The sequence below is a fragment of the Vicugna pacos genome, chromosome 17, assembly GCF_048564905.1.
Source record: "Vicugna pacos chromosome 17, VicPac4, whole genome shotgun sequence".
NCBI classification, from domain to species: Eukaryota; Metazoa; Chordata; class Mammalia; order Artiodactyla; family Camelidae; genus Vicugna; species Vicugna pacos.
The window spans coordinates 6,736,554-6,754,400 of NC_133003.1; the positions used below are offsets into that span (position 1 = coordinate 6,736,554).

The 17,847-nt window shown below is 42.3% G+C and overlaps 1 protein-coding gene and 1 long non-coding RNA gene across 2 annotated transcripts in view; both read right to left on the bottom strand.

The window, feature by feature from the left end:
- Positions 1 to 10,005: 10,005 nt before the first annotated feature.
- Positions 10,006 to 12,033, bottom strand: LOC140686684 (uncharacterized). The gene is made up of 3 exons (XR_012060483.1): positions 11,910 to 12,033; positions 10,764 to 10,836; positions 10,006 to 10,248 (listed from the first exon to the last, which is right to left on the bottom strand). It is a non-coding gene; the product is annotated as an uncharacterized lncRNA (long non-coding RNA).
- Positions 12,034 to 12,136: 103 nt separating this feature from the next.
- The window catches only part of LOC116278913 (serine/threonine-protein kinase Nek10-like), a 48,647-nt gene continuing 42,936 nt past the window's right edge, over positions 12,137 to 17,847 (bottom strand). The window contains exon 8 of the mRNA XM_072940861.1: positions 12,137 to 12,455. Within this exon, the coding sequence (XP_072796962.1) occupies positions 12,386 to 12,455 (70 nt within the window). The 3' untranslated portion in view covers positions 12,137 to 12,385. The remainder of the gene's footprint in view (positions 12,456 to 17,847) is intronic.

Consider the following 17,847-nt stretch of genomic DNA (forward strand, 5'->3'; position numbering starts at 1 on the left):
ACTAAATAAGGACAAAAATCCCTCCTCCCCTCACGAAGGTAGAGTTGGGATGGAAATCAGGGAATGCGACCTCAGACCCTTCCCTCCGCAGTGAATATTCTGCCCATTCATTTTTATAGCCTATGTAACCAACTTCCCAAAGAAACTCAGGGCAGCTGCTCACCTGAGTCTGCCCGCTCATCTCGAGTGTGTCCCATCACTTAATAAATCCTCACTTTACTTTCTTAAGCTCTGTATCTCATCTCTGAATTCTTTCTGCAACAGGACAAGAACCTAGTCACCAGCAACACCTGCACCTGTGGCTAAACGAGTCCAAAAATGTCAACCTCATCCAGAGGAAAAGAAACAAAGGAACAACTCTAACCACACTACAGTATTTCACATCTTCTGTCACCAACTAGATCCCAATCATTGTCTTGAAGGATGAATAATTATGCACTACAGGTGCCACATCAATCAATCAATCAATAATGTGAATTTACTGACCTCCTATTATGTGCCTAGCATTATGCAAAACGCTCTCTGAATTATAACGTGTATCGACACTGGCTTAAAATGTCAAAACTATCTTTGCAGCCACTCAAAGGGATGTGTGGGAAACACCATGCCGGTTTCTGCACAGTGTCCATCAACCACACAATCATGACACCAGCAGCCACAGGCAGTGACTTACAAAGGCGCTGATCAGATTTCATCACTAGAGAAAAAAATCACCTCAGTGACAGTTTTATAGTTCTGTCACTGTCTGTGTGTGCGCGCATGTGTGTTAAAGGTAATTTTCAAACACAAAAAAAAAAATAAGAAAAGAGACATTAGACTAAAATACTATCTGCGTATAAAGACCATTGGGAGCAGCGTTGTGTTTTGTTTTTACAGATGTAGACTTAAAACTGCAGCATACAGTCGGCTCTCGATGTCTGTGGGCTCCACATTTGTGGGTTCAACCAACTGCAGATTGAAAATATTATTTTTAAAAAATTCCAGAAAGTTCCAAAAAGCAAAATTTGAATATGCTGGTCACCAAGAACAATCTACCTATCATTTTCATTGTATGAAGTATTATAAGTAATCTAGAGATGATTTAAATTATCCAGAAGGCTGTATGTAAGTTCTATGCAAATACTACACCAATTATACAGGAGACTTGAGCATCCGCAGATTTTGATGTCTTCAGAGGGTCCTGCAACCAACGCCCTGCAGATAACAAGGAATAACTATAATTTGTTCTTCTTTTTTTTTTAGTGGTTTTTTTTAACTTTTTTAAAATTTTATTTTGGGTTGGTAATTTGGTGGGGTTTTTTATTATTATTATTTTTGTTAATGGTGGTGCTGGGGGTTGAACCCAGGACCTCATGCATGCTGAGCACACGCTCTACCACTGAGCTATCCCCTCCCCATTATAACTTGTTCTTTCTCGTCTCTCTTCTTGCTTTCTCAGTGTATTAGAGGTAGAGAACAGGAAAGCTGGAAGGAGGAACAGCATCACTCCACTGAGAAATTTTCAACTGCTGCTCACATTGTGGCATGCCACAGGAAGGTCAAAGTCTTGAAACACCAAAGGCAGTTGGCTATGCCACCGAGGAACTTCTGACCCCGAGAAAGGAAGCAAGGTGAGTGAGGACATCGGGATTATTGAGAGCTAAAGGAGAACTGGGACAAAGGGAAGCAGGTGTTAATAGCAGTTGTTCCTAAGTGAAAACTGCGTCCGTGGTGGATGCTTACTGATTGGCTGGTTCGGCTACTGAGAACCCAGCCATACTCTTCAGTCTCAGTAGAAGGACAAGGCCAGGCACATTCCAACCCATCCCAAGGGCCAGTCATGTAATCCAAGCTTCAGCCACTGGACACTTGACTGCAACTTCCAACCTTGAGCAAAGCAGCACAAGATGGGAAATGATGAAACGGGAGGTCGACCCTGCTGCTGGATGCCAGGAGGTAAATGTTCCTCTCCTGTCTCCAAGCATCACGCTTTTGTCCACTGTCCCTTCTGCCATCTACTCCATCTCCCTTCTCTAAATGCCCTTTTTATGTCTTAACTTGGACAGAATTGGGGTCTGCTGCTTACAGAAAAGGCTCTTAACTGATGGAGTATCCAGCCGCACCTCCATGTTTGTAGTTCTTTGACTCTTACTGTAAGATGCATATAATTCTGTTCAAGGTATCTGGTAGCTACTCCAAAGAGTTGAACAATACAGCTCAATAACAGAAACCAATGAACATTAGGAGCATCTGCAGTCTATGCACCCATTATCCAGACTGTGGTGTCTCAGAGTAATTTATTTCTTGAATAAAAATATCCCCACAGCCATAATCCACATGTATCACCCTGATCAATGAGTGACTTTTATAGTCACAAAACTTCACGCACAAATCTCCAACCAACTTAACTTATTTCCTTCTGAGAAGGAAAGAGAAATGAAGGAAGGAAAGAGAAAGAAGGAAAGGAAGGGAAAAAGAGTTTTAAAAAAGGCAAAGAAAGAAAGAAAGAGAGAGAGAAAGAGAGAAAGAGAAAGAGAGAAAGAAAGAAAGAAAGAAAGAAAGAAAGAAAGAAAGAAAGAAAGAAAGAAAGAAAGAAAGAAAGAAAGGGAGAGAGAAAGAGAGAAAGAGAAAGAGAAAGAGAGAAAGAAAGAAAGAAAGAAAGAAAGAAAGAAAGAAAGAAAGAAAGAAAGAAAGAAAGAAAGAAAGAAAGAAAGAAAGAAAGAAAGAAAGAAAGAAAGAAAGAAAGAAAGAAAGAAAGAAAGAAAGAAAGAAAGAAAGAAAGAAAGAAAGAAAGAAAGAAAGAAAGAAGAAAAAAGAAAGAAAGAAGAAAAGAAAAGGGAAGGGAAGGAAAGGAAAAGAGGAGAAAGAGAAGGAAGGAAAGAAGGAAGCGAGGGAGGAAATATCTTTTAATACTATTTTGCCAGGAAAATATATACATGTGCTTGGTTTTTTAAGCAATCTTCCCACTCCTGTGATATCAAAAGTTCTACTTTTTATCATATAATTCTACTAATTGGTATCTCCTTTATCTTAATTTGTCCTGGTAACTTCTCAAGTCATTATTTTTTCTGGGAAAGATACTGTTGTGTTTCTCGCAGCACAAGCTACTAAGTAGGATCACGAGCGTGAGTACTAGAAGATAGTGTTCATTAACATAAAACTATAAATAGTGACATTTTGATGGGGCAAGAAAATAGAAGCGACTCCAAAACATACGCCATTCAGTTCTATCAGTAATGATGACGGCTGCAATTTACAAATTATCTCCTCCCCGCCAGGCACAAAGCGAGACGCTTTTACATACGTCCTCATCAGTTCTCCATGACAACCCCAGGGAGCAGGGACCAGGCTCCCACGTCACTAATAAGAAAACCAAGAGAGGCTGGAGCAAACCTGGTGCCTATCTTCTTCCCAAAATGCTACTCTACTGACAGCTGTCCTTGCTTCAAGGAAGCCAGTCCCCACCACCCATGTCGTGGTCCCCATCACAAGGCGGGATTCCTACACCACAACCATCCTAATCAACTAGTAATTACAGCTCTACAAACCCTTTCAAGTGATGTCATCACTTCCCAGAGAGTTTCAAAAGAATCTTGAACATCCTCCAAAAAGATGGAACCAGTTATAGGCTGATGACATTCGATCTGATTCATACTCTGTTACTGAAGAGAATGAAGTGGATTATTTAAGAGAGAAAAAAACTCTATAAATTAAATGTAATTCATTAAATATGCCATCAAGCACTGCAAGAAGACAAGAAGCCGGGCTTAGCCTGCGTTTCTGTGCCTCTGGTAACTCTGTCCGCCTCTATAAACATCAGCGCAAGTCCTTGAACCAGTCACCCAGGCATGTCTTTAAGCTTCTGGACCCCATTCCTCTTACCAGAAATGCTGAGAAGTTTAAAAGTTCTTTGGTTTGGGGCTTATTGCCTCTCGAGTTCTTTGTCTGCCCTGTGGCTGAAACACGAAGGACAGAATGAATGGCAGAAAGATAGAAACCAGCTGATCCCCAGAACCTGACAAGCTAGTAACACAGATATTCAGATTCTGTGTCACTCAGACGTGACTGCGTCAGTCCTAATGCTGACGTGCCCTTTGTATGCAAAATCCAAGCTTTCATAATCGCCCCGACAGCAGACAGAGGGCACCACGTTTGGAAATTCCTCCTCTGTCTGATTCTTTCAAACCAAGTTCTTAACCGAGTATAGTTTGAGTGAACTCAATGTATCCTTTCAGAACTAATATAGGGGGTCGTGGTTAAGACCTGGGAATCCAAAACGGCCACGGAGCACTTGAACTGTGGCCAAGTTCAAAGGAGAGCCACAAGGTGTGCCGAGTGCCCCACGGAGCTCAAGGATTAGCAACAAAAAATCAAAAGAATGCAAAGTATCTCAATAATATTGATACTGATTACACATTGAAATATTTTTTGGATGTATTAGGTTAAATAAAATACATTCTTAAAGCTATTTTTCCCTGTTCCTTTTTACTTTTTATCACATGGCTACTAGTGTCACTGAGCTCCAGTTCAGCCACTCGAAAGCCAATACGTGAGAGGCCAGTGTTGGTAGAAAGGAAAGTTTGCTTTATTCCAGAGGCCAGTGACTGGGGGAGAGGGTGGACTCATGTCCAGAGGCCAACCCTCCGCTGCCAATCAGTGGGTAAGAACTTTTAAAGGGGGCTTTTGGGGGGACACAGGCAGACGGGGGGTGACACACAGAACAGTACAGTCATCTCTGACGTGAAATTAGTCATCTGGTGGTCTGAAGAGTGTCATCTTGGTTGTTTTAAATACAGTTAATCTCCAGTTCCAGGGTTGGTTTGTCCCGATTTCTTTGAGGCCAGTCCTCAGAATTGTGGCAGCTTCTGTCATGGCTACAGTTGGGTCACCCTCAGTCAACTTCTTCCACCTGCTGGGGTTTCAGTAGCTACAAGACAGCTCAAAGGACATGGCTCAGAATATGATCTAGAGCCCTCAAGGAGGAACTAAAGGTCCTTGACTTTGTTTAATGACTAAACTCTTACAATTTTGTTTTGCTTGACTATTTCCTTTTGTTTCTGCATCTTCTCATTTCTCTCATTAAACTTACTCTTTGACTGCAGTATTTCTGCAGACAAGTAGCAGGTGGAGGACATGGGGGTGAGGGGACAGGGTCTGAACTGGGAAGACCCCATAGGGTCCCACTCCATTTCCCCAGGAAACTTTTGGCTTTGGGTGAGTTACTTTAACTTTCTTTCCCACTTCCCTCATCTGCAAAATGGGGAGACTTAGTCTTCTTGCAAAGATTAAATGAGGCAGTTAATGTCTAATGTCCCAGGATTAGCATATAGTAAAAACTTCAATAAATGTTAGTTACCATTAGCTGTTCTATATACATTATTCCAAATAATTTCTACAGACCACTGAATGTCTTCAGAAACATTTTCTATTACTAGTCTTTTAAGCAGGTCACTGTTCTCTTGTTCAGACAACCATGATTGAAAGGAAAGTAAGACTGAACCCAACGGTCGATGGATGAAACGGAACCAGAAACTTCCCACACTGGATTTTACCAGGAGAAACTTTACCGTAACTACTGGGAAAGAGGTATATGGCTGGAAATTTTCTTTTTAAGAGTCAAATGGAAATCCGAGGAAAGAGAAGAAATGCCAACTAAATGATTGCTCATCAACCCACAGTGACTCTTATCTTTTCCCCTCAAGATGAATGCCAGTTATATACGAAGGATAAAATTTCAACTAAGCTGCTACGTAAAGATGAAATGACCTTTAAGACAACTGGTATACTTGAAAGGGCTCTTAAGCGTCATTAGGGTGACTGTCAACCAGGGTCCAAAAACATGAGTCTCACACTGAGCTCACCAGCTCAAAGGTGGTCCTATCTCCCTTCAAAGTGCAAGGTGATCACTACCAGGCACTTGAGGAAGTGAGGAGGGGGACGTTCTCCTGGGTGGGGGGAGGGGGTGCTGTCCCCTCAGTGTGTTCTCCAGCTCCAGGGAAATGAGTTACTGGACACAGAGTTCATTAAGCCATAAGCGCAACTACCATCCCACGGCATCAACCGTATTGCAATTACAGTCCTTCCAAGAGGCAGCCAGCCGCCGTCTTCCGTAGAGAAACACCGGTTTGGACAAGGTTTATAAATGATTTTCATTAACTATCACTTACCATTAGTGCAAATAAAAGCACTAAATGCCCACTTTGCTGTGGAGAGTGACCTCTGGCCCGGATCCTCTCTGTAACCGATGAGGGCGAAATATATGGTGACAGCTCCTGATCACACTGAGTGCAGCCCATGATTTGATGGCGCTGAGTGTCCCATGAGCCACGGCCAGCCCTGGCAAGGCCATTACACCTCGTTGTTGTTTTTTTTTTTTAGAGGTATGCATATTAGCATCCCAGGGAATCAAGGAATATAAGCCGTTTCCAATCATCCGAAGTCAATTTCAACGCCTAAAAAACTCACACAGTTACACCATTACCTACAAAGAATTGCTCGCAATGAGAACATATTTCTTCTCTTTACGATTCAGGCTTATATGCCTAAAAATACATTAATCCGATCAGCCCAATTCCACTCCTATAGATAATAACCCAGTCATCATAACTCACCAGTCAGAAACAATTCTCTCCAAATCCACACATAATGTCTTGCAGCTCCGTTTCATCTCATAAAAACTTAATACAGCTGGTGCGATATTTAATACCAAGGCATCGCTGCCTGATTCTGTACTAATCCAGGATAACACGTTACAGGGATGTCAAGGGGAAACCCTGGGAAGTCAACGCTCATAACAAGAAAATGATTTCCTTTGAAATCCTAACGCTTCGATACGAATGAAAACAAGTAAATGGCCACCAAACGTGCAAAATAAAACACTAAATTACGAGTCTGACTCAACATACGGTGGGGAAGGGCTTTCCTTTCCTGGTAAGAGATTGGATCACACGCTTCCCCAGCCAATGTCTGATCCCAAACAGGGGATAACGGTTTCTCAGTACCCAGTCGGAGGCCAAGAGGGAAACCAGGGAGATTTACACAGTCACGCAAAGGTTGTTTTCTCATCAAGAGCTAAAGCCACGGAAAAAGAAAAGCCAAACCAAGAGGCCACTAAATGACATGCTGCACGTGCGGGATGTTCTCAAGCAGGTGTTGGTGACCACCTGTCAACTGTCCCTGCAGCACTCAGGCCGGATGCTTCCCGCCCACAGGTCCATGCTCTGCAGCCCTTCTGGTGGGGGGCACAGCCAGCTGGTGCCCGGCCTCTGTTCCCTGGGAAAGTGAAACCTCTTGATGGGAAACTCCAGAAAAGTGATGACTGTTATCTGGATACAAATATTTAGGGAAAAGGGGGAGGGTATAGCTCAGCGGCAGAGCGCATGCTTAGCATGCGCAAGGTCCTGGGTTCAATCCGCAGCACCTCCACTAAACATAAACAAGTAAAAACTTAATTACCAACACTCCTCCCCAATTTTTCTTTGAATCTTTAAGGAAAAGAAAGAACCCACAACATCAGAGCATACCTGACTGTTCTGGACATTAAGTAGATGGTTTACATAGACCGGGGCCCTTTCTACAGACATCTGGCAATTGCTACATGTTTTATTGGTACCAAAAGAGCCAAAATGATGTTTACCTTGGCTCCATGGACATCCTTTAAAAAAGAAAAAAAAAACCCATTATCATTGTTTTCTATACTTGGAACCTACAAGAACTTAGAAGTCGAGGACAATGTTTTCCTCTGGGAGTTAAACTTTTAAAGTCAGAGATGTGTAAAGTCACCTTAAAGATACAGAACGACTTCTCTGTGAAGAAGGCAGCCCACTGGGCGACCGAGGAGTGGACGGTACAGACGATGATGGCTTCTCACCGGCCAAGGACTTTGCTGAGCCATCTCCCCACCCATTTTCACTTACAGGAAACCTGAAACACAGTGAGACGGGTAACCTGCCGAGGTCACGGGGAGCAATCCCAGCAGGCAGCCCCCACCCAAGCACCATTTAAGGGATCTTGTCCTGGTGGCGGGCCCACTCTTCTGTGCAATTCATGTAACCAACTGTCTTGGCCTCAGGCCACTGAATATTTAAATCATGTAACTCATTCATCTGGGCTGGTGACAGCTTCACTGGGCAACCCACTGCCTACAGTCTGCTGTCTGGGCCTCCAGGGATCTAAGGGGTGGGCTGGTGACACGCGTCTACTCCTTTGGCAAGCGGGGCTCGCTGTACGTTCATCGATTGACTTTCTGGTTTTATACATCAGTGCCCAGAGTTGGGTGTTTGTAAGTCCACACCTCAGAGATGAAACCACTAGCAGTGTATGAACAGGTGAGCACACCGAGCCTGTTGGGATGGGGCCCAGGAGGCGACAGATTCACAAAATTAATGCCATCCCATGATGAGATGGCCAGCAGGTTTGCGGCAGGAAACTCTGAACCCCGCCACCGGACAAGGCAGATCCTTTTCCTTTTAGCCAACTGCGCACAATTACACAACTCATGGTCTCTGATAGCCCATGGTTTCCCAAAACATTTTTTCTTAAATTGCACAAAATAAAAGCCTAGGGTCACATGAACCTATAAAGAGCTCATTACACCACTTTTTAATCCTACCTTACAAAGAGATGCCCCAAACATAACAAGTCAAGACACGCTCTGTTCCTACTTCTTCATGCTATTCTGCACTTTGACATGGATTATAGGATCTTTTTTTTTTAACTTCAAAGTCAGATAAACTAAAAGCCCTGCTCCCTTCTTTAAAGGAACGCATTTACGAACAAGCCACCATTAGAAATAAAATATTCTAAATGCTTCTTCAGATAAATGGGCCATGTTTGAGCCAAACAGGGCAGTTCCACTTAATCCAGATTTCCTTTGAAGACAAAGTGCTTTTAAATTCGATCTTTAAAAATGGGTTACCTGCCACGGCGTTGATTTCCTAATTTATTCGCTGCCTTCACCTTGACATGTTCAGGCATATCGGGCAACCTGTTCAAAGGCAGTCTGGGCTGGAGTTTAAATTAGAGGAGACAGCATCCTGAATGATCTTTGGAAAATGGATCTGCGAGGCCAATCCCTTGGATGGCATTACAGCCGAAGAGAAAAGCCTGAAGCTTGAAACATACGGAGACTGGAATCCCAGCTTCGCTACAGAAGAACTCTCACCCTTGGCAAATTATATGACTTTGCTGAATTTCACTTTTCTCACCTGTAGACTGGAAAAATTTTAAAAAGCTAGCATTTGAGCAATTACTCTGTTCCAGATATTATTCTGATTAGCCATTCCCACCTCTCCACTTCTTAATGAAGCTGGTTTTCTTGTTGCCAGTTTAGAGATGGGGAACTTGAGGTTCAGTGAAATTAAAAGGCTTTCCAAGGACACCCAGCTAGTAAATGGCCGAGCTGGGACTGGAGCTAAGCTGCCTGACACTGACGCCCCTGCTCACTCATCTGCTTAAGACCACCCAGGACTGAAAACATAATTAAATGAGATAATGCATGTAAAGCACATTACCCAGATGCAGTAAGTTCTCAGACATTTCAGGTATTGTTTTAATTTTACTTGCACATTACTAGTTTATTTTGCTGGAGTAAAAACGGAATGCAGGCCCTTCAGGTTCTCTTACTTCTTGCATCGGTAAAATTCCTGCTTGTGGAGGGAAAATATTACTGACAATATTCTAACAGCAGCAACAATAACACTGTAACAGTAACAGAGTGGCTCAGAGCATGGCTCCAAGCTAAGAAGGTCTGGGTTCAAAGTCCAAAGCCTTGGCTTGTGTTCCCCTAGAGACTGTGTGTTGAAGTCCTACCCACCCGCGATGTGGTGATGCCTGGAGGTGGGGCCTTTGGGAGGTAATTAGGCTTAGGTGCGATCATGAGGGTGGGGTCCCCATGACAGGATTGGTGTCCTTCTAAAGAAGAGGAGGGCAGAGTTCTCCCTTCATGCTGAAGAAGGCAGTGAGGACAGCGGGAAGGCAGCTGTCAACAAGTCAGGAAGCAAGCCCCCACCAGGACCCATCGTGCCGGCACCTCGATCTTGGACGTCCTTGCTCCAGAACTGGGAGACACAAACACCTGCTGTCGAAGCTACCCACGCTGTGGGGTCACTCTGGTCGCCTGAGCTGGTGAAAACACAAGTCTGCTTCTTGCCGGTGAGATCACAGGCAAGTCGCTGCACCTCGCAAAGCCTCATCCGTACAGGGTCCCCTACTTCATAAGACTGTCGGAATTAGATGAGAAGACACATCTGAAGTGCTTAGCACAGTGCCCTGCAGAGAGTAAAAACCATCTCAACATCAGCCAGTATTTGGGGATGGCCCCCTTATCTCAACAGACGTCAAGTCTTGTGTGTGAAATCAAATATGCCTGTTGATCTGTTTGTTCACTGGGGGGAGGTCTTCTCTCAGATGCCCCCTCACCACCCCGGCCCCAGTGATGTCCACATCCACACAAGGCTGCCCCGTCTTCCCATTTTCCTTCCCGTATCCTTCCATGGAGCATCCTTTTCTTTTTCATGAACTCCTTTCTAGAAGTTAAGTTTTTGGTTCATTCTATTTTTTTAATACTTCGATTTCTAAAACATTCTCCACTGCTTCATCTGCTGCAACCCTAACCCACCATGCCACCATCACCCGTGTGGGTTTCACGAGGCCATCCCTGGAGGCACTCGGGGACACCGAGCACCTGCTCTGGGCACCCCGGCTCTCATCTCCAGCTCCACATGTGAGGATGACGCCACTCCTTCTCCTCACCCCACCCCAGCCTGCAATGAAGTCCACCTCACCTCCTGGAGACGTCATATTTCCTCTACCTCATGTAATCTGAAGTTAGAGAAACCAAAACCAGCTGTATGTTAGCTGCAGAGGAGAAAAGCATGATTTAGAGAAAGTTATTTGCTGCGGTGCAGAAAGAACAACCCGGCACTGAGGCTGCATTTTTTTCATTTTTGAGCCAGTCGAGTCAGGCCGGCACACCTCAAGGCTGAAAACCACGTCTATTTCTCCCCAGCTATATTCTAGATGATTAAAACATCTTTACCATCCCGTTTTCTTTCTGCCCTGGACCTCGTGAGAAATGTTGATTCTTGAGAATGTAAGCTTTTGCTGCAGAGCCAGAAAATATTGACCGTCTCTCCTTTAATCACCAATTAGCACCTTTTGTTTCTCTTCTCTGCTGTGGCTGATGCACTTTGTGTGTTAGACTCACTTCTCGGAAATGAGCCCCTTCACCCCGATGTCAAATGGGGAAAACAAAAGTGGAACGTTTCCGCTTTCTCCCTCCCTTCCTCTCTTTAAATACTGAAGACACAAGCCCCGGCCATTCAAAAGGCATCATTTTATCACATGTAATCCTTCCCAGAAAAGTGACTACATTATGCGCCTTCTAATCAAAACCACCGCAACAACAAGACGACATATTCGGTCTGGGCAGTGAAGGGTCCAGGAGAGAGGAAGCGAGGATGCTCTCATGGTCTGGATGTTCTAGGAGGCAAACGTGGTCCCCACCAGGCGACTTGCCGAGGACTCTCTTCCAAGGATGCTGTCTTAGGTCCTACACAACCAAGTTCCCAACTGCCGTGCCCCAATCTTGCATTCGCCTTGTTTGTAATGTGGACCCATTCTTGTTGCTCTAATCAAACGCCATCTCCACCAGGCTTTACTCAGAGGAGTGACATCTATTTCATAATTATTTAAAGCACATCCCTGTGTCCCTGGCTGCAATGACTGCATTGCAAAGCAAATACCTTTTCCCTTTAGATTATTAAGTTAGTCTTCTGGGCTTTGTCCATTTGGGTTGATTCTAAGAACAGAAAACCAAACGTGTAGGTATCATTCGCTTTAGAACTAACAAGAGTGACACATGAGGACTGGGTAACATACACCCCTTCCAAGTGGAGGTGCCTCAGGCACCCATGCCTACTGACACGTACCTTCTTTCTAGCTTCTTAACTCACCCTTGCTCATGCTGCAGAAATACATCCTATTATATAAACTTCCTACATTTTTATGCATCCAAAAATATCTTTATTTTGTCATCAGACTTGATTGGTAAGGTGGCTGAGAACAGAATTCTAGCTCCAAACACCTCGCCCCGCCCTCCCCGCGTCACAAAGACCCCGCCCCCTTGCCCTCCACCGTCCAATCCGGAGAGCGCGCTAGTTCTGCCACGTGGGTAAAGGATTCACTTCTAGAAGCTTTTAGGATCTTTCCTTTATCCTCAGAGTACGGGAATTCCCTTAGGATACATTAACTCTTTTATCATGACTTTGGTGAGAGCAACACACAGGAAGTCCGAGGAACGGTGCAAAATCAGCTACGGCCACGGGGATGCTTTAAACGATGTTATGAACTTCGGTCTTTCTCTTCCCTCTTCTCAGAGCTGGTCTTCTCTGTGTGTTGGATTTTCTCAGGTTGACGATGGCCTTAAAAACGGCCCCTTTTGGTTCAGGGTCACTGGATCTGCACGCACTGGAGACCTTGGAAAGGGGAGATACAGGTATCTCGCACCTGTGGCTCCCCTAAGAAGCAGCAATGGGCCAGCTCGGTATACGGGAGAGGAGCTCCCAGTTACCGAAAGTAAAGGAGCTGAACAGACAACAGCAGTCCACCGGGCTGGCACGGTTTTTTTCCCCTTCATTCTATTTGGCACCTACTGGAAGCTTTTTCCATAAAAAGATCTGTATTTCTCCTGCTAAAGAAAATTTTCATCTATTATTTGTTAGCTATGCCCTCGCTTCTTTTTATTCTTTCTGGAACTCCCATTGGCATCGTGTTGGATGCCTAGCCCTCTACCTCCTGTCTTAGCTCTAGTTCCCAATTTTCCAACTCTGTCTTCTTTACTAGTCAGAGTGGGAGGTTCCTGGGCTCTAGTCCCAAGCACCAGCATGGGTTCAGCTCCATTACCTAAGCATGACTTTTTTCCTTAATTGACATATAGTCAGTTACAATGTGTCAGTTTCTGGTGTGCAGCATCATATTTCAGTCATACAAACATACATAGATTCCTTTTCATATTCTTTTTCATTACAGGTTACTACAAACTATTGAATATAGTTCCTTGTGCTATACAGTGTAAACTCGTTGTTTATCTATCTTATATATAGTAGCTAGTATTTGCAAATCTCACACTCCCAATTTATCCCTTCCCACCTGCTTTCCCCTCAGCAAGTAAGCCAGAGAGAGAAAGAAAAATACCACATGATAGCACTTGTATGTGGAATCCAAAAGAAAAGAAAAAAGAAGATACAAAGGAACTTATCTACAAAACAGAAACAGACTCCCAGACATAGTAACCATGACTTTTTTTTTTTTAGTATCAGCCATCTATCTTTTTGATTTTCAGAAACACCTGCCTGTTTTATGGAGGAAAACTCTATTTCACTCTGGGAACACTCATTTGAACTTTTTTCCATTATTTGAATGATTTCTATTTAATTTAGATGAGTTCTGTTCATCTTGGTCCCTTTCTGCTTTTTCTCCTGGTTTTCGTCAAGCATCTGCTAAACCTCGTTTGTCCATTCCTATTCTGGATGTTTGGTTTAGGAGAGGCAGCGTGGCTTTACTTTAAGGCTGTGTGAGTTTGTTACCCAGGCATCAGTGCCTTGAGAAAAAGGCTGAGAGCAAGCTCCAGGTGGACCGGGGAGGAGGGAGGGTGTCCGCAGGCATGTGTCCTACCACAGGGACAGAATCACCTGTTACACTTCCTTCCCGGGCACCTGCCTTCTCTTTGTTTTCCTTATCGTGTTTACCATGGAGATCAGGATGCCCTACACACACCTCCCACCTCACTCAGAGACTCCCAGAGTCTCACTGGGATCTGTCCCAAGATGAATCACTTTCTTTAAGAAAGTCCTTTTGCCTTAGCTCAAAGGCAAAGCTGCTCTGATGCTCCAGGGCTGGGCTGTTAGAAGCCCCGTCTAAAACTATGACAATGAAAATATGTATGTACATGCGAGACTGGGACATTGTGCACACCAGAAATTGACACATTGTAACTGACTATACTTCAATTTAAAAAAAAAGAAGAAGAAACCCTGTCTATACAGTGAACAACCTGGTGGTTGCTGGGTGGCCTGCCCTGGCCCCTGTGTTGACTCCAGCCTGGGAGCTCTGGACTGGGGTTTCTACGTGAGCTCTCTCCATCAGTGCAATGCCATCTGTTCGTTACCTTCCACATCTGCAAAAGTCCTGGCCACCAACAGTACCTTTACTTGTTCTCATTATAATTTAATTCTTTTTAAAAATTTTTTTCTGTCATTTTAATGGAAGGGAGAAGAGTTAGACACATATCATCAGACTACCATTTTCAGCCAGAAGCCTCTGGATACCAGTTAAATCCTGTTGGATCAATAAAAATGAAAATGACTGGTAATGTTGAGAGACAGCAAATGTGTGAGAAACAGGCACTCTGCCCTTAGAGAAAAGGAGGCTGGAGCAGCCTTCTTGGAGGGGATCTGACAGGCCCTGTCACCATATTAAATGTCCACCAGCCATGGCTCTGTGATCTCACGTTGACAATCTAGTTTACAGGAACACTAGCGTGACTATTAAAGATATATGGTGTAATTACGGTTACCAAAGCACTCGACCCAAAAGCAAATGAAGAGATGAAGGCGTAAACAGGGCAATGGTCCAACAAATGACTGCACAGCCATCGACGGGTAAAGAATGAGGCAAACTTGTCTGTGACGACTTTGAAAATGCCCAAGATCTACAACCAACAAAAGCAAGTTGCACACACACACAAAAAAAAATCCAAATATTTTTTGATGACACTATTTTTAAATAAAACCAGTGTGCATATTAATGATGTGCCTTGCACATCCTGATATAAAATGCTTCTAATACACTTCCTTTGCCTGTTCCTACTTCTTTTATTTTTAATGTGCAATCTCTGCATAAAACAGACAGAGTTCATGGCTACTGTCAATTAAAATCAAGCAGCAACAATGCATGAAATGCAAGTTTTCTCTTTAAAAAAAAAGTACTTGATACAATACACGGACCAAAAAGTATTGTACATCATAAGTAAAATGTTAGTATTTGAGAACATTTTATTCCCTATAATTTGCATAGCCAAACCTCCCAAATTTTAGGGTATTCAGATTCTATAGCTAATGTCAGAATCCTTGATCAAGTTAATTTATCTCCAGAAAATGAATCCCAAAGCTCTACAAACTTAAAAAAAAAAAAAAAGAATCCTTCATGTTAAAATCTGAATTCATCTTCATTCAGGCAAAAAGTTTTCACCAAATAATGTCTGGATGACAATTTGCTGATTTCACCAAGAATCAGTTTCTAGTTGTACATCACGTGTCCAAAGGCACTGTGTAATCTTCTGTTTCTCCACAAGCTCTTTTCTCCTTCCTTGAATGTTTCAGAGTGAAAAAAAGTAGCAGAGCCAGGACTAGAATTTGTTAGGTGAAAACGCAAAGTTTTTCAGAGAAACAATCACATTTAGACTTGTTTTATAATTTCAAGAGCAGCATCTGAATACACTCAGAGCATCTAAAGGCCCGTAAGCAAGTTTTACCAATAAGCCCAAAGTCATTCTCCATCTCTATTACCTTGTTTTTGATTTACAGCATTTCTTTTTCATGTAGCCAAGAGTTGGGGCAGCTCAGATGCCTACTGCCAGGGAAACAGACCCCTAAAATATGGTGGACGCACATCTGAAATGTCACGCAGCTGTTAGAAGCAAACAGCTGTACACAGAACACAGGTAGATGTTAAGACATGGTTTGGGCAGTATGGAGGTTCCTTAACAATTGAAAAAGAGACCTACCATATGATCCAGCAATCCCAAAGGAGATATCAGAATATTTTTTTCTTTTTACAAAAACAGAAGTGACACATGCTAGTTGTAACAAATTTAAAGAATACAAAAGAGAAAATAAAGATTATAGCCCAAACCAAACAACAATAATTTAAAAAAAACTTTCCATTCCCAATCTAATACCTTAATTTCCAATAATTAGCACTGATAACACTTTGAAGTGCACTGGAATATATCCTTTCAGATCTTTCTGTCTCTGTCTCTTTCCCCTTTTGTGTGAGTGGTGTGTATATTCACACACAGACATACATAAGCACATATCATATGTATAATATATAGATGTAGTTTAAAAGATTTTTCTAATAATAACAAATGTGATCAGGTTAGTAATACTGCTCTATTACTTGCCTCTTAAAAATACATCCTGGGCCAATAGGCACGTGAAAAAATGCTCAGTATTGCTAATTATCAGAGAAATGTAATCAAAACTACAATGAAGTATCACCTCACACCAGTCAGAATAGCCATCATTCAAAAATCCACAAATGACAAATGCTGGAGAGGCTGTAGAGAAAAGGGAACCCTCCTTCACTGCTGGTGGGAATGTAGTTTGGTGCAGCTATTACAGAAGCTAGTATGGAGATTCCTCAAAAAACTGAAAATAGACTTAACCTATTAACCAGCAATCCTACTTCTGGGCATGTATCTGGAGGGAACTCTAATTTGAAAAGACACATGCACCCAATGTTCACAGCAGCACTGTTTACAATAGCCAAGACATGGAACAACCTAAATGTCCATCAACAGATGACCAGATAAAGAAGTTGTAGTATATTTATGCAATGAAATACTACTCTGAAATAAAAAAGAATAAAATAATGCCATTTGCAGCAACATGGATGGACCTAGAGATCATCATTCTAAGTGAAGTAAGCCAGAAAGAGAAAAGAAAAATACTGTATGATATCACTTATATGTGGAATCTAAACAAAAAAAGAGAAAAAAGGACACTACGAACTCATCTACAAAACAGAAACAGACTTGCAGACTTAGTAAACAATCTTCTGGTTACTGGGGAAAGGGGGTGGGAAGGAATAAATTTGAGGGTTTGAGATTTACAAATGCTAGCCACTGTATATAAAAATAGACTTTAAAAAAGTTTCCTTTGTATAGCACAGGGAACTATGTTCAATATCTTGTAATAACCCTTAATGGAAAAAAATTAAAATGAATATATGTACATATATGCATGACTGGGACATTGTCCTGTACACCAAAGATTCACATTGTAATTGACTGTACTTCAATAAAAATAAAACAAAATCACACTAGATTATAAAATAGAATAAAATAGCTAGGTATAAACTTAACCAAGGACGTGAAAGACCTATATGGAAAAACCATAAAGCACTGATAAAGGTAACGCAAGATGATACAAAGAAATGGAAAGATATCCTATGTTCTTAGATTGGAAAAATTAATATTGTCTAAGGGCTGTACTACCCAAAGCATTCTACATATTTATTGTGATCCCTACTGAAATACTCAGAACGTATTTCATGGAACTAGAACAAATAAACCTAAAATATATGTGGAATCAAAAAAGATCCAGAATTATCAACGCAATCCTGAGGAAAAAGAAGAAAGCTGGATTCATAATCTTTCTAGACTCCAGACAATACTACAAAACTTCAGTAATCAAAACAGCCTGAAATTAGCACAAAAACAGACATATAGCTCAATGGAACAGAATAGAGAGCCCATAAATAAATCCACAATTGAGAAAAGAGTGGTGCTGGGAAAACTGGACAGCTACATGTAAAAGAATGAAATCAGAACAGTCCCCCAGACCATGCATAAAAATAAACTCAAAGTGACTTAAAGACATAAATATAAGACATGATACCAAAAAATTCCTAGAAGAGAACATAGGCAGAATACTCTTTGACATAAATTGTAGCAATATCTTTTTGGATCTGTCTCCTAAGGCAAAACAAAGAAAAGTAAAAATAAACAAGGAACATAATCAAACTTAAACACTTTTGTCCAGCAAAGGAAACCACAGAAAGACAAAATGAAAAGACAGCCTATGA